General features: G+C 47.6%; 1 protein-coding gene across 1 annotated transcript in view; it reads left to right on the forward strand.

The window, feature by feature from the left end:
* The first annotated feature begins 712 nt into the window (after positions 1 to 712).
* LOC310962766 (NXPE family member 3-like) overlaps positions 713 to 17,472 on the forward strand; it is a 168,492-nt gene continuing 151,732 nt past the window's right edge. Inside the window, exons 1-6 of the mRNA XM_083935330.1 lie at positions 713 to 844; positions 2,462 to 2,893; positions 3,104 to 3,396; positions 8,152 to 8,222; positions 8,566 to 8,769; positions 8,870 to 9,463. Coding sequence (XP_083791456.1) covers positions 716 to 844; positions 2,462 to 2,893; positions 3,104 to 3,396; positions 8,152 to 8,222; positions 8,566 to 8,769; positions 8,870 to 9,423 — 1,683 coding nt within the window. The 5' untranslated portion in view covers positions 713 to 715 and the 3' untranslated portion in view covers positions 9,424 to 9,463. The remainder of the gene's footprint in view (positions 845 to 2,461; positions 2,894 to 3,103; positions 3,397 to 8,151; positions 8,223 to 8,565; positions 8,770 to 8,869; positions 9,464 to 17,472) is intronic.

Here is a 17,472-nt window from a genome sequence, read left to right on the forward strand (position 1 = left end):
GATTGCAACACCGCCCCTGCTGCTCCGATTCTCTGGCCAAACTCACGCTCCATCGTCCCCTCACTCGTGAACATGATCCCGAGGTACTTAAACTCCTTCACTTCGGGTAAGGACTCCCTACCTGGAGTAAGCAATCCACCGGTTTCCTGCTGAGAGCCATTGCCTCAGATTTAGCGGTGCTGATCCTCATCCCAGCCGTTTCACACTCGGCTGCGAACCGATCCAGTGAGTGCTGAAGGTCACTGACTGACGATGCCATCAGGACCACATCATCTGCAAAAAGCTGAGACGAGATTCTCAGCCCACCGCACTGCAACCCATCCCCACCACGACTACGCCTCGATATCCTGTCCATGAAAATCACGAACAGGATTAGTGACAAAGCGCACCCCTGGCGGAGGCCAACCCCCACTGGGAACGAATCCGACTTACTGCCGAGGATCCGGACACAGCTCTCGCTTTGGGTGTACAGAGATTGGATGGCCCACAGAAGTGACCCCCTCACCCCATACTCCCGCAGCACCTCCCACAGTATCTCCTGAGGGACCCGGTCATATGCCTTCTCCAGATCAACAAAACACATGTAGACTGGATGAGCATACTCACAATTGGATTTTAGCAAGTAATATTCTTTAGCATGATACGTTGTCAGCTACCCCTTTGTTTTGTTTTTTATCATTTTTAATCCAGAACCAGAGGCATTGGGCTCATTAATATGATGCTGCCAGAGATGAAGACTATCATGAAGGCCAGAGGTTGTATAAGGAGGAAGTACAGTGCCTATTTCCTCTTTCTGGCTGTGACTGTGTTACTCTTTGTTCTACGTAACATGGGCATTCTAGAGGTGAGAACTTTGTTCTAGTGGGACCACTTAAAGGGTGTACCCTGTTTAAACATTGTGCTCCATAAGATTTTCATCTATTTAACTGTCTTTTAAGTTACTAACTATCGAATAGTGAGTTAAAACAATTCTGATTGTGATCATATGACAGAACCGGCTCGCCTGCAGTTACATCTTACTGCCAAGAGGCTGCTAGAAACAATGTATCTCAAATCTTACATAGTACATCTTTAATATTAGTCAGTTTTCAGGATATTCAAATGTATGTATGTTCTTTATTGTAAATAAATGTAGTCAAATGCTAACCTGTAAATCCAGACCCACGTCTAGAAAGACATAGAACTCAACTCAAAGCGAAGCCATCTTGTTGTTTAGTATCCAGACTTTGATTAAGTGTTAAGCCTTCCCATAACAGATGCACAATTTGACTGGTGAGTTGGGATTTTCTGACAAAGTTAATGAGCTCCAATGGAGAGTGCCCACAGCCAACAACAGGGCAAATTGAAATTTGCTGGCGGAGGGTCTGGATTTATAGGGTAGTTAAATGCTTTTTATCCCCTTAATCCTGCACCTGACTTGCTGACAGCAGCAGGAAGTAGTTAAAGGATATGGCTGCATTATTATATACTTACAGACCAAAACCATCAATATGTTCCAACCTACTGGTTCCTATTCTTACTGGAGACCTTAATCTTAACAAATGGGTCACAAATTTGATTACCTTGTGTAAATGCATTTTGTCCATGGGTCAATGTTAACAGAGTCCTCTGCAATAAACCTGCAAAGTGTGGAGTTGATTGGAAGAACAGTTCTTGAGATATTTGAAGGACAGTCAAACATATTGCATACATACAGTCATACAAATATTTCCTTTAAGATAAGATCAGATAGAACTTTTTTAATCTCAAACGAAGTTCTTGTTCCACATCACTCCAAATTTGCAGTAACAATACAAAAACAACATAAGAAAACAATACTTTTATACTCAGATGATGCCACTACAGTGCCATCTATTGGTCAAATGGCACCATATTTGTCATGGCTACGCAGACATCAGATCTACACATCATATCTTGCACTTGAATTCAGGAGATATATGACATATTTTGTAATATAAGTCCTGAATATAAACAATCAAGCCTGCTATAACAAAACTGTCTGAAACATCAAAAATCTGAAAAGGTCCCAGTTCTGTATGAGATATGATGGACTTCTCAAAATCTGTAGCCAAGAAAACAGATCTGGACACAATTTTGTCCAGATTGTGGAAAAATAGCACATGGGCGATGTTGATATATTTGTCTGTACCCACAGAACCAAGTAAATTTTGTTTTTGATACAGATGGTTTAAAAGTTACAGTCCAAAATGCAAAGTTTGTTGCTATAGCGCCACCATCTGGCCTTATTGCGCCAAATTTGACACAAACTACGTCATTGCGTCCCCAGCAATACACCCTCTGTGAAGTAGATCAGATGGACAGTTTTCAAGATATGTGAAGGACAAACAGAAAAAGAGAAGGACGTACAGATAGAAATGCTTTCTTTACAGTTAGATTTAGTTTGCTTTCATTGCATTTGTTTGTTGCATCTTTGTCACCATCTCTCTTAACCCCTTGCCAGTTTCAGCAAGGAGTAAACTCCACAATCATCGTCCAGAGTATTTCCACTGGCCCTGACATGCATCAAGGCTTCTGCACCTTCCAGCCACTGTCTCCTAATGACGCACTGGAGGAACACCTCCTACTAGACTCCATTGCCTGGCCTGAAACTCCGCCTCTTTCCCCGGAGCAGACCAGTGATCCAGCGCACAGCTCCTTCGCCATTCTTCCAAGGAGGGGAGGGGGACAGTGGCACGTAGGGGATCAGCTGCATATTATGATCAACATGTTCGACTTCCAGGGCCGTCCCAAGAAGTCTGGGGGGGACTTCTTACTGGCCAGGCTGCACAACCAGAAGCTTGGTGCAGGTGTGGTTGGGCAAGTGGTGGATCATCTCAATGGCAGCTACTCTGCTCTATTCTCTTTACTGTGGGAAGGAGACGCGCAGGTTGAGGTAATGCTAAAGCCTATCATGTTAAAAGTGATTGTAATGTAAGTAATTTATCTGTAACCTATCCTCTAACTGATTGTCCCGCCCACCTTACTGTTGCTACAACTGGTAACTTTCATAATGTGCATTCACATTTTTTTCATTTCGGATAAAGCTGATTTCTAAAAACAAATTGTAGATTTTTGTAAAAACTCTGGTTCTCTGTCCAATCAGGTGATGCTGGTTCACTCTAGTGCGGCTGTCACAGTACTGAACAGGCTGACCCTTGAACAGCCTTACAGGGTTTTGTTCAAGAGTCTCTTCCACTCAGGCTCAATCTACGAAACTACCTTCTGTAATGTCTGCCTGCTTCCAACTCAGCCACTATGCAACTACACTGACCTACGTACAGGTGAGCCTTGGTTCTGCTATAAGCCAAAGAAACTGAGCTGTGACGCCAGGATCAGCCACTCCAAAGCAGGATACACACAAAACCTCAAGCCCAACGAGGAGAAGCATTTTCAAAGGTGAGGGAGCAGAGAAACAGGACTGGCATTTTGTGACCTCTAATGATTGAAATGGCAGGGTTTTTTTACATTTAATTTAAATACATTTTCAGTATAAGATGCAAGTCAAAACAACTAGTCTGAATTAGACTAGTTGCCTCATCTAGTGGGTTCAACAAATACATGTAAAGATCTTCGGCTATGATACATATTTTTGCCATATATTTTCCCAATGTTTTGGTAGTTATAAACTGGTGGTTTGGTGCTGCACAGTTGTGGCGAAGAGGGGCTGAGCCTGAAGCTCTTGATTTACCAGTCCATCTGGGGCGGCTGTGGCTTGGTGGCAGAGTGGGTCGTCCTCTGTTCGAGAGATTGGTGGTTCGATCCCACTGAACGAATTGCTCCCCGTGCTGCGCATGGGTGTGTAAATGTGGTGTGAATGGTTAGATCAGATTAGATGGTATGTAGATGCCCTCTGCCATCGGTGTGAATGTCTGTGTGAATGGGTGAATGTGACAGACACTGTGAAGCGCCTTGAGTAGTCAGATGACTAGAAAGGCGCTATATAAGTCCATTTACCATCTACATTCCTACCCTCACCATTTTAACTTACATCTTTTCAGAACCTTATAGATGCACACTTTTGCGACTGTCAGAAAGTCACTGACAGATTGTAACCTTAAATACCTTAAAGTTGATATGGCTGAGAGTGGCATAATATTGCTTCCAGTAGATGTAGAGCAACATTAAAATTAATTTGGAGTTGGGTCTTAGATTCATTCTCCCTTTAGCTGTAGTTGGATTTCCACCAACGCCAGGGGGAAATGTCTGTTTTAACTGTTTAAGTTAACTGTTTAAGCCATGTAAATATACTCTGCTCGGATTAATATTTTGCAGAATATTTTCGCAATGTGAGGGGGTTCAAGTATCTTGGGTTCTTGTCTTGAGTTAGGAGTGTCAAATGGTTCTGACCCTCACCTATGGTCATGAGCTTTGGGGAGTGACCGAAAGCTCACACCGGCCAACTCCATTTGCATTGACTTTGTTTGTAATCGCCCTGTGCAGTATGCTGGATAGATAGATGGATGGATGGAAATATGTATGTATGTATGGATCTTTCTGGGATGAAAACAGCTGCCTGCTGTGTAATAAAAATGTTGATTAGAGCATTTAGACTTAGCCAAAACAGGGTAGTTGTGGGGATACATCCTCGGATGATCTGGGGCACATCTTCAGTGATGTTCCTGAGGTCATCAGGTGTTTCAGCCGGAACTCTTTTATCTGTAGACCTTCCTGGTCTCTCCACTTCTTGCCTGTCCAGACTGCTTTACCAACTTACACCACCTTCAAGTCCTTGGAGTCCCAGTAGAGCAGTGCCTCACTGGTACAAGAGACCTTTGACTCCTGCTGTAAGGTAGCTGGAGTGTGTCATGCTGCACAAGCTGTGTGGCAGCCCCAGCCACCTGGGACAGTAGCTACTGACCTTCTTTTCCGTGGTCCTTACTGTTGACATGGTAACCTCATACACCAGAAGAGGCCACAGGACTTGAGGTAAGATTCTGCAGTGGTATATCCAATATATTATATTAGCCTGGCAGGCCAAACTTATCAACACCGGTGAGCCACGATTCAAGCTCCTTGATGGTGGCTTGGATGGATTTTGTATTCCTGAGGCTTCAGTCAAGAGCTTCCCATGGCTCTTGACTGGTGATGGATGGGATTACCATCCAGCTGGAAGCCAAACTTGTCCACCACTTTCCCCTTCTTCAACACCTGGACCTGGCAGGCTTGTATTACATCCTTGCCCAGGATATGAGTTTTTCCAGGCTCTGGAGTAGTCACCAAACTCCTGGCACTGCTAATGTGGTAACAGTGAGGTCGTCCATGAGGCTTTTATGGGGGGTTGTCGGACGATAGGAATAGACAGGGGAGCTTTGCACTCAGCTTCTGCTGCCTTGTCCACCTTGTTCATCGTGATGGCAAAGAGGATGTCTGAGATGCTACACCCAGTTATAATCCCCTTTTGGAGCTGATGCCATTCTGATGTTAAGTTCCCAGTGGTGACTCTAAGCCTGAAGCTCTCGTAGTAATTCAGGATTATGTCCATGATCTTGCTGTATACATAGTTGCGATACAGGGTCCTCTCACCAGGTTTTTAGGGAATGGAGCTGTATACATTGGCCAGGTCAAGCTAAAGCAGCACACTTCCGTTCCTTTGCCCGTTGTCATGCAGGTCGTCATCTGAGCTATGGGGGAAAAAATTCTATCTGTATGAGGCTTTTTCAAGCAAAGCAGCGTTGTATAACGCTCAATTAAACTGCTGCATGAACTCGTCCGTCCTGGACACAGTTCATGCAGCAGTATTACTGCTCATGATCATCAGCGGCACTACAGTCATAGCATGCTCCTTCTGTGGGATTCCGGCCACTTTGACCCTGTATCCGCCTCTGCCGTTTCAAACAGCGGGTGGCTCCCTCTCAGTTCTACTTGGCATTCATTCCCACACTGATAGCAACAGCAGACGCTGCAAGAAATGGCAAATATGGAACCGTTCATGTACGAGAGTAACGGTTAAATGGTAACTTTTAAGTAGTTTTGATACCTAAATAAGGTCGGGCATGTTTCTTTTTTTGTTTTGTTTTTTTAACCTTGGGTGACACGTTATTTCAGTTAAATGACAAAACCATCTGTAATTACTTTAAAGGGAAGGAAATACTCCGGGAAAAAGCGACTCATTTTTGATCTATCCGTTCCTTATTCCAGCCCCTTCACGAGCGTTAATAGCCTTCGGTTGATAACCCTATTCAACTGCATAAACAAGACAGACAGGGCGCATGGCTTTCCAAAGCAGATATAACCGACGCATTTAAAATCATTCCTGTTCACCTGTCTTAATGGCCACTTTTTGGCGTTAAATGGAAGTCTAAGTTTCATTTCTATTTCTACTGATTCTGCTAAACAAAAATGTTGTGCATCATTCATCTGCTGGATGACTTCCTCTTAGTAGATCCACCTTCCGATAGCCTACCTTTCTTGACAAACTTTAACAGTGCTTTGACTTTCTTAGCATTCCCCTGTCAGAGGAGAAAACTTCAGGCCGCTCAACACACCTGGAGTTTTTGGGCATCACTTTAGAGATAAAGGCGTCCCCACCAGTTGATAAACTGCAGCGGATGAAATCTCGCAAAGATAGTATTACAAATTAGCAATTTTTCTCCCTCTTAGGGTATCTAAATTCTTACTGCATTAATGCTTGCACTAAAGCCTTTTATGCATTTCTTAGATGCGCCGAGTACACTACTCCCTCAGCTTCATTTAATCCTAACAGAGATATTACATTCATTGATTTATCTCATCATCCTAGTCAGCCTCAATCTCAAACATTCCAAATGCGGTGGTGCCTGCTCCATTATTGTCGCTTGCACCGATTCACACGTTTGCTCTTTTATTCAATACAGCGGATAATTTTCACATGACTTAATCTTAGTTTATTGAATCTTGGTTTGATTATTCTGCTGAGACACCTAATATTTTCAGTCAAACATGAGTCCCCTTTTTATTCAGCTGCAAGAACTGTTTTGCAATTGATCCGGCCCCTGAGACACGTCCGCTTCTGCTCTACCCTTGGTTTCACTACCCCTCTAACATGATGTCATGATGAGGTCTCATCGCCAAAGAATCTTATTTAGTCAATACTTATATGTCACGTATTTGTAATCGAGTCTTATTTTCACATCTAAAACTGGAATCATTAAATCTCCCCTGGTTGAAATAGAAGTTTTGTACATCTACTGAAAGCTGGAAACATGAAAATTAATTTGAGATGCAGGTCAGCGCTGTGATTGCTGTAAAATTATTAATTAAAATGAATTGAGTGTTTGCTTACCACTCCACAATCGATTAAAAAAAGGTAAAGAAATCCCTCAAAAAATACCACATTTAGACACAGAGGCCTTGAGGAGTACCATAAAAAAAAAACAATGCTGGGATTTGGGATCAAAAACTTTTGACATTTGGAGATTTGTGTAACAATTGCATTTTTCAGCGATTGGAGGGCCAGTACTTTCGTTCTGAAAACCATACATCTTCTGAATACCCTAAGTGTAGGTTGTAAAGTTTTATATTTTTTAAGCTGTAACTAGAGTTCACAATAGTGCAATGTATGCAGAAACATTAAGTTTCAAAAAATTGTCTTACTACAATTAAATGGCTACTATGGGAACTTACATCATCATCACACATGAGCACAATTGAGTTGATTAAACCCACAAGAATCTCAGCTTTCCAGTCAGACAAAAGACTGTTTAGTGACCCCAGTGTGCATAAATGTTCAAATGCAATGTTTAAGGATAGCGAGCATAACACATTTATGCTGCATGAGAAAAAATGCAAGTGGGAAATATTATAAAGTGTGCATGTCTGTAAAGAGGAGACTTATAGATACCCATCAAACCCATTTTCATTCAGGTATGTTGAGGTGAGAAGTCAAGGGACTCCAAGATTTCCTTCACCAAGATTTAACCTAAATTTGGAGCATTACTGAGCCTGCTACAGCCTTTGAAAGACAACATGTCTGCCGGGCCCACCATCGAGCTGTTTGATGCAGTTTTAACTAAACAAAATGGATTTTTAAAAGCTAAGTTTTGAGAACATGGAATCAGCTGTGTCCCATTTTGGTGATTGATTTTACTTGTTTTAAATAATCTTTGTTCTCCATTTATGTTGTTAATGTTGTAAGGTGTGAGGAGATATTTTGTTATGTGTGTTTTTCTTCAGTGGTGTCAACATAAAAGTCTACATTCGGCCTTCAGGACCTGTCAATGTCACTGTGTTTCCAAAAGAGGAAGGTAAAGCATGAAGTTTACTACAGTCACTCCTGACAATAGTAATAAAAAAGTTATAATCAAAAACAGTTAATGAAGTGCGCTGGGAGCATGGAGCACTGGGCTAAAAGTTCATGAACATGGCACCAACTGTTTTCAGAAGGGATGTTAAATGAGCCCTTTTCTTTAAACCATGCTCAATTTAGTGGGGTCAACAAATACAACTAATGCTTCATTTGGACATAACTAGTATTCAGTCTCTCAGGAGAAATTATAGTTATTTATACCTTGGATATCTATCATGGGTTTTATTGACAATAACAAAAACATGAAAAAGCCCCACCCTTGTCCTTTAACTTCTTCTCAGGTGAACCAGAGGTGAAAAACAGCGGTGTGAAGTCTCGACCCTCTGGCTATTACTACCAGGGTGTTTGGCGAGCACTAGATGGCACCACAGTTCAACAATTCAGCACCACCTCTATCAGTCAGTGTCTGAAAGGCAAGGTGGTCCACATGTATGGAGACTCCACCGTCAGGCAATGGTTTGAATTCCTCAATGCAGCACTACCAGGTACCTGATCCACAATAATTTATTGAAATACATTTTTGAAATTATTATTTAATAATTTTTTATTCTGCAGCTTAATCTGTTCCCTCTGTAATACTTTTAGATCTGAAGGAGTTTAACCTGCACAGCCCAAAGCAATTTGGACCTTTCATGGCCTTAGACTATGCAAACAACATATTAGTGACATTCCGCTGCCATGGTCCCCCTCTCTATTTTGCCGACGTCCTAACCAGTGAGCTTCGTTACATTGCCAATGAATTAGATGGCTTAAATGGAGGCACCAACACTGTCATAGTTTTTGGCATCTGGACTCACATTGGTACTTTCCCCATTGAGATCTACATCCGGAGGCTGCAGAGGATCCGTAGGGCGGTGGTGCGGCTGCTGGACAGAGCTCCAGGCACGCTGGTCTTCATACGGACCGGGAACCCCAAAGCATTGAAGTTTCCCGAGATCTTTATCAGCAGCGACTGGTTTTCACTGCAGCGTGATAAGGTGCTCAGAGCCATGTTCAAAGGACTGAATGTTCATCTGATTGATGCCTGGGAGATGGTCGTTGCCCACCACCTGCCACACAGCCTCCACCCTCAACCTCCCATTATCAAGAATATGATTGATGTTCTCTTGTCCTACACGTGCCTTCAAAAGGGCAGCTAGATGTGGGATTTAATGTTAGCTGAGTTGCCATGTTATCACTGTGTGACGCCCGTGCACAGACTAGAGAAACTTCAATGTTTGCAATGTATTTTAATCAGAGAATGTTGAGTTAACACAAACAAAACAAGCCGGATGGAAAGCAAATGCAAGCCAGCTTGGGGTTGGGTATTATATATATTATAAAGTAATGCTGAATGATCACACTTTACACATCCAACCTTATTACTCCCCCGTCTCTTTGGATGGTCAAGCAGCATTTCAGGAGATGCAGAAAATCTGTTTTGACTCAGCTAACCTGACTTTGTGGAAAGGTAACAAAATTCCCTTACCAGCACCTCTAAAGATCACTGATTAACACTTTATATCATGTATGATTCAATACGAAAATGTGAGTGTAAAAATGACAATTTGTGGTAATGGGAACAGTGACTTTCATTAGTGTGCAGCCAAGGTTGTGTTCTTTCTGACAGTAAGTTTAACTAAAACATGTTTCATGCACTCCTGGCATGGTTAATACAGTGGATACAGAAAGCCACAGCGTTTCACTTTTTCCACATTTTACGTTACAGCCGTTCTCTGTCCTCAAAATTTTACACATAATGCCCCATTATGACCACGTGAAAAAAGTTTTCTTGAGAGTTTTGAAAATGTATTAAAATTAAAAAACAAAGAAATCACATTTACGTAAGTATTCACAGCCTTTACCATGAAGCTTAAAATAGAGCTCAGGTGCATCCTGTTTCCACTGATCACCCTTGAGATGTTTCTACAGCTTAAATGGAGTCCACCTGTGGTAAATCCAGTTTATTGGACATGATTTGGAAAGGCACACACCTGTCTATATAAGGTCCCACAGTTGACTGCATGTCAGAGCGCAAACGCCAAGCATGAAGTAAAAGGAATTGTCTGTAGAACTCAGAGACAAAATTGTCTCGAGGTACAAATCTGTTGAAGGATACAGAAAAACATCTGCTGCTTTGAATGTCCCAATGAGCACAGTGACCTCCATCATTTTTAAATGAACCACCAGGACTCTTCCTAGAGCTGGCCGGCCGTCTAAATTGAGCAATCGGGGGAGAAGGGCGTTGGTCAGGGAAGTGACCAAGAACCCGATGGTCACTCTGTCAGAGCTCCAGCGTTCCTCCGTGGAGAGAGGCGAACCTTGCAGAAGGACAACCATCTATGCAGCAATCCACCAATCAGGCTGTATGGCAGAGTGGCCAGGCAAAAGCCACTCCTTAGTCAAAGGCACAAGGCAGCGCATCTGGAATTTGCCAAAAGGCACCTGAAGGACTCTCAGACCATGAGAAACAAAATTATCTGGTCTGATGAGACAAAGATTGAACTCTTTGGTGTGAATGCCAGGCGTCATGTTTGGAGGGAAACCAGGCACTGCTCATCACGAGGCCAATACCATCCCTACAGTCAAGCATGGTGGTGGCAGCATCATGCTATGGGGATGTTTTTCAGCAGCAGGAACTGGCAGACTAGTAAGGATAGAGGGAAAGATGAATGCAGCAATGTACAGAGTCATCCTGGATGAAAACCTGCTCAGGAGTGCTCTTGAACTCAGACTAGGGCGACGGTTCATTTGTCAGCAGGACAACGACCCCAAGCACACAGCCAAGATCTCAAAGGAGTGGCTTCAGGACCACTCTGTGATGCCGTTTTTTGAACCTGCTTTGTGAAACAGGCCCGAGGTCTATACCTTGTCCTTTTAGTAAACAAACTAAACAATCTTTTTTTATCTTATTTACATGACGGCATGTCATTTTTGTCTCATTTACAATTTTCATTTTGCTCTCTCTAGAGTGGAGTTAAGATAAAAGACGGCGTCAATAGTAAGTGTCTGCAGACTCGGAGACCTGCAGATTCAGACCCGCGCGTTCAGGCCCCTTGTGGTTTTTTGACAGTGCCACCTACTGGTTGACTGTAAAACTGACTGTGCAGCAGTCTGGACCCTTATGGATTTTAGACAGGGCAAAATCCAAATTAAACACCAAGATGTAATTGTTTGTGAACTTTGGATTGCTTTAAAAAAAGATTTTGGACTAAATTAATAACTTCAGTGTGGTGATTTTTTTATTGACACCAAAAAACCCAAAGAAAAATATCCAAACGTGGCAAAGCAAAAGTAGCAGGATTATTTACAACAGGAAGGAGAGAAAAAATATTTACAAGACACAGAGGAAAAATATCTACAACCGAATTTTACAGCAGCTACTAAGACCCACATGTCTCTCAGCCGAATGCTCCCCCTGTCATGAGCTCTCTCTCTCTGCCTGGCAACTCACTAATTGTACTCATCAGCTTCACCTGTCTCTGCTCTGCTCCCGTTTACCTGCCAGCTGCAGTGCATTTCCCACTCACCACCTCCAGCATAAAGAGTCATGCTTTTCAGCTCGGCCTTGTCAGACCGTCTGCGAAGTTGCTTCTGTATCGTGCTTCACTGGCTTTACTCCCTGACTCCTGTACAACCCGGACCTGCCTGTAAACCTGCCTGATCTTCTGCCCCGGAAAACCCGACCTGCCTTCGCCCCTGAACCTGCCTGATCTTCTGCCCTGGTAAACCCGACCTGTCTTCGCCCCTGAACCTGCCTGATCGTCTGCCCTGGAAAAACCGACCTGCCTTCGCCCCTGAACCTGCCTGATCTTCTGCCCTGGTAAACCCGACCTGTCTTCGCCCCTGAACCTGCCTGATCGTCTGCCCTGGAAAACCCGACCTGCCTTCTCCTCTGGACCTGTATGATCTTCTGCCCCGGAATTCCAGCTCCTCTGCAGGCCAGCTTGGACGCTCCACCACCACCTGCACGAGACGTCTCTGGGGAACACACACACACAGGCTCACGACATCGCCCTCCCTTTCCCTCTCTGGAACCCTCAATAAAACTCTTAAAACGTGACGCACTTGTGGTCCTCATCTGTCTGGTCCGTGACAGTACGGTCTGACCAGCATGGACCCAGCGCACGACACACCCAGCATGGAACCCACCGACTCTGAACCACCGACTGCCATGCAGCGCCTCGAACATGCAGAGGGAGCGATGCAACGGATGGCTGGAGACATCTCATCGTTGATTCAGCTCGGTCACCAACAACAACAGCATATCCAACAGCAGCAACAACAGCTAGCCCAGGTCCTGCTAATGCTCACAAACCTGACCTCTCCGTCTGCTCATGACCCCTCCCCAGCTACACCTGCAACTGCACCTGCTCTGTCTGCGCCTTCTCTCCTCTCTGCCCCAGCACCTCTTCAGCATTCAATTGTTCCAGACCCCAACGCTCCAGCTCCCTGTGCGCCTGAGCCAAGGATCGGCAACCCAGAACGTTTCGATGGCACCCCGGCTCATGTACGGGCATTCTTAACCAGCTGCCGGGTCCAGTTTTCGCTACAGCCCAGGACCTTCGCCACAGAGGGGGCCAAAGTGGGGTACGTCATTACACACCTAACGGGCCGGGCTCGACTGTGGGGAACCGCTGAGTTTGACCGGCAGACCCCAGCTTGTGCTTCCTTCGATGCCTTCGTCGAGGAGATGTTAATGGTGTTCGACCTGGGCTCATCAACAGCGGAGGCGTCCAGGGAACTGATGACCATCCGCCAAGGGAACCGGACTGTGGCGGACTACTCCATTGATTTCCGAACCCTGGCAAGGCGCAGCTCATGGAACGGGGCCGCACTAGTGGATGCCTTCCTTCACAGCCTGGCGGATTATGTGAAGAATGAACTCGTCTCGCATGACCAACCCTCAACACTCGATGAGGCCATCGCCCTTGCCGTTAGTATCGACCGTCGGATCCAGACATGTCGACGGGAGAAGGGACGCTCCAACCAGCCGTCTGTCCGCACTCTAAGTAATTCGGCTGCTCGGCCACCCTCTTCAGTCACTCCCCAGAGCCAGCTCGACCCGCCAGAACCCAGGGAGATTGGCCGTGCCTCTCTCACTCCTGCAGAGCGCCAGCGTCGCCTCTCGTCCAACCTCTGCCTGTACTGTGGGGCCAATGGTCATCGTGTCGCCACCTGTCCAGTAAAAGCCGGAGCTCATCGGATGTAGGAGGGATCCGGTTGAGCTCGATGATCACCCAACCCTCCACCAGCCGTAAGCCCCCGTTTCAAGTTCGACTTGTCCTCTCCGAAACCACCCATACTTTAGCAGCCCTGGTGGACTCCGGTGCCGAGGCTAACATCATGGACATCGAGCTGGCCCATCAGTTGGGGCTGGAGAGTCAACATCTGCCCTGTCCTGTCCCAGCCCGAGCTCTGGATGGCCATCTCCTTGGCACAGTCACCAGCGTCACTGCGCCCATCTCAATGTTGCTCTCAGGTAACCACCATGAAACTATCCGTTTTCACCTGCTCCGCTCCCCAGGCCAACCCCTCATCCTGGGTTACCCATGGCTTCGCCAGCATAACCCCCACCTTGACTGGACGACTGGGACAATCACTGAGTGGGGAAAGGACTGCCACCGGACCTGTTTGCGCTCTGCCATGCTACCCTCCTGTTCGGTACCCACCGATTCTGTCCCTGACCTCTCTAACGTCCCCACATGCTATCACGGACTCCAGGAGGTATTCAACAAGGCTAAGGCCACTTCACTGCCCCCACATCGGCCCTACGACTGTGCCATAGACCTCCGTCCAGGAACCGCTCCACCCAAAGGTGGCCTCTACTCTCTTTCTGCCCCCGAAAGAAGAGCCATGGAGGACTACATCAACAACTTCCTGGCAGCCGGAATCATCCGTCCGTCTTCTTCCCCTGCTGGTGCTGGCTTCTTCCCTGTGGGGAAGAAAGATGGGTCCCTCCGTCCCTGCATCGACTACCGGGGCTTAAACGACATCACCATCAAGAACCAGTATCCTCTTCCCCTGCTCACCTCTGCCTTCGAGTTGCTCCAGGGAGCCACGGTCTTCACCAAGCTTGACCTGAGGAATGCTTACCACCTCGTGCGGATAAGGGAGGGAGATGAGTGGAAGACGGCATTTAACACCCCCACTGGCCATTACGAGTACCTGGTGATGCCATTCGGTCTCTCCAACGCCCCAGCAGTGTTCCAGACTCTGGTCAATGATGTCTTACGGGACATGCTGAACAAGTTCGTCTTTGTGTACCTGGACGACATCTTGATCTTCTCCCGTACCCTGTCCGAACACACCCGCCATGTCCAGCTAGTCCTCAATCGCCTCCTGGAGAACTCCCTATATGTCAAGGCAGAGAAGTGTGAATTCCATGCTCGGTCTGTGGCCTTCCTGTGATACATTGTGGCAGAGGGGAGCATCCAAATGGATCCAGCCAAGGTCTCTGCTGTGACTTCATGGCCTTTACCAGAAAACAGGAAGAAGCTTCAGCAGTTCCTCGGGTTTGCCAATTTCTACCGCAAGTTCATCCGAAACTACAGCACCGTTGCCTCCCCTCTTACCGCCCTGACTAGTCCCAAAGTGTCATTCTTCTGGACCTCGGCAGCCGACGACGCCTTCAGTATCCTAAAGTCACGCTTCACTTCTGCCCCCATCCTTCAGATGCCTGACCCAGATCGGCAGTTCATTGTAGAGGTGGATGCCTCTGATGTCGGCGTTGGCGCTGTGCTCTCTCAACGAGCGGCAGAGGATGTCAAACTCCACCCCTGTGCATTCTTCTCTCGTCGTAATTTTGTTCAGATGGCGAAAGTCGACATCGGCAACCGGGAGCTGCTGGCGGTCAAGCTCGCTCTGGAGGAGTGGCGCCACTGGCTGGAGGGCTCAATAGTTCCATTCCTGGTCTGGACCGACCATAAGAATCTTGAGTACATCCGCTCCGCCAAACGGCTGAACCCCAGACAGTCCCGCTGGGCTCTGTTCTTCACCCGCTTCGACTTTACACTGTCTTACCGTCCTGGGTCACGCAATACCAAGCCTGACGCCCTGTCCCGTCAGTTTCAGAGAGACGATATGCACACCAAGGAACCCGTGCCCATCCTGCCTGGTCCCTGTGTTGTTGCTGCCCTAACCTGGGATGTTGAACAGCAAGTACAGGAGGCTCTCCGCAACCACCCTGGACCCAGTTCATGTCCTGCAGACCGTCTCTTTGTCCCCGAAGAGTTGAGATCCCAGGTCCTACAGTGGGGACACAACTCCCGTCTTGCTTGCCACCCTGGATCCACTCGGACCTGCCATCTACTCACCCAGCGGTTCTGGTGGCCGTCTCTAAAGAAGGACGTTCGAGAGTTTGTTCGTGCCTGTCCCACCTGTAACCAGAACAAGTCTTCCAACCAGCCCCCAGCTGGCCTACTCCAGCCACTACCTGTGCCCTCACGACCTTGGTCGCATGTCTCTCTGGACTTTGTTACTGGCCTACCCCCATCTGACGGCATGACTGTCATCCTCACCATAGTGGATCGTTTTAGCAAGATGGCACACTTCGTCCCCCTTCGGAAGCTGCCATCTGCCAAGGAGACCGCCCAGGTGGTCCTAGACCACGCCTTCCAGGTACACGGGTTGCCAGGGGATGTTGTCTCGGACCGGGGCCCACAGTTCGCTTCCACCTTCTGGAAGGAGTTCTGCCATCTGCTGGGGGCCACAGTCAGTTTATCCTCTGGATTTCACCCCCAGTCCAATGGCCAGTCAGAGCGAGTAAACCAGGAGCTAGAGAAGGCACTCCGTTGCGTGGCATCTTCCAACCCCCGGGCCTGGGCAAAACAACTGACATGGGTGGAGTATGCACACAACTCTCTCACCTGCTCTGCAACTGGCATGTCACCCTTCCAGTGTGTGTATGGCTACCAACCTCCTCTCTTCGCCAGCCAGGAGGGGGAGGTCACCTGTCCATCAGCCCTGGCCTATGCTCGACAATGTCGCCGTACCTGGTCTCAGGCCCGCGCCACACTCCTCAGATCTGCCACCAGCTACGCCATCGGGGCCAACCGTCGGAGGACTCCGGCACCGACCTACCAGGTGGGCCAGAAGGTGTGGTTGTCGGCCAAGGACCTGCCACTCAGAGTTGAGTCACGAAAGCTGGCTCCACGGTTCCTTGGTCCATTCCCCATCCAGAGGATCATCAGTGCAACTGCTGTCCGGCTCCAACTACCCAGGTCCATGAGAGTGCACCCCACATTTCATGTCTCCCAAGATAAAGCCAGTTCACGAGAGCCCGCTGGTTCCGGCTACACCCCCTCCTCCTCCTCCGCGTCTCGTAGACGGAGGTCTGGTCTACTCCGTCCGGCGATTGCTTCGGTCCAGGCGACGGGGCAGAGGAATTCAGTACCTGGTGGACTGGGCAGGTTACGGCCCAGAGGAGAGGACCTGGGTGCCTGCCAGACGGATTGTGGATCGGACTCTCATCTCCGAGTTCCATCGTCAGCATCCTGACCAACCCTCTGTCAGGCGTGGCCGCCCAAGGGGCCCCCAACATGTTACCTGCCCGACACCTGACGCTGGGCCGGACCCGGCACCTGACCTGGATTCTGACCAATCAGAGGAATTCTGACCCTCCTCCGGCTCCCCCTTCCGCCCGCCCGGCTTGGTGATGCTTCTTGGGGACTTCTGGGGCCGTCCCTTAGGGGGGGGGGGGTTCTGTCATGAGCACTCTCTATCTGCCTGGCAACTCACTAATTGTACTAATCAGCTTCACCTGTCTCTGCTCTGCTCCCGTTTACCTGCCAGCTGCAGTGCATTTCCCACTCACCACCGCCAGCATAAAGAGTCATGCTTTTCAGCTCGGCCTTGTCAGACCGTCTGCGAAGTTGCTTCTGTATCGTGCTTCACTGGCTTTACTCCCTGACTCCTGTACAACCCGGACCTGCCTGTAAACCTCCCTGATCTTCTGCCCCGGAAAACCCGACCTGCCTTCGCCCCTGAACCTCCCTGATCTTCTGCCCTGGTAAACCCGACCTGTCTTCGCCCCTGAACCTGCCTGATCGTCTGCCCTGGAAAACCCGACCTGCCTTCGCCCCTGAACCTGCCTGATCTTCTGCCCTGGTAAACCCCGACCTGTCTTCGCCCCTAAACCTGCCTGATCGTCTGCCCTGGAAAACCCGACCTGCCTTCTCCTCTGGACCTGTATGATCTTCTGCCCCGGA

This window comes from Echiichthys vipera (genome assembly GCF_963691815.1).
Source record: "Echiichthys vipera genome assembly, chromosome: 20".
Taxonomy (NCBI): Eukaryota; Metazoa; Chordata; class Actinopteri; order Perciformes; family Trachinidae; genus Echiichthys; species Echiichthys vipera.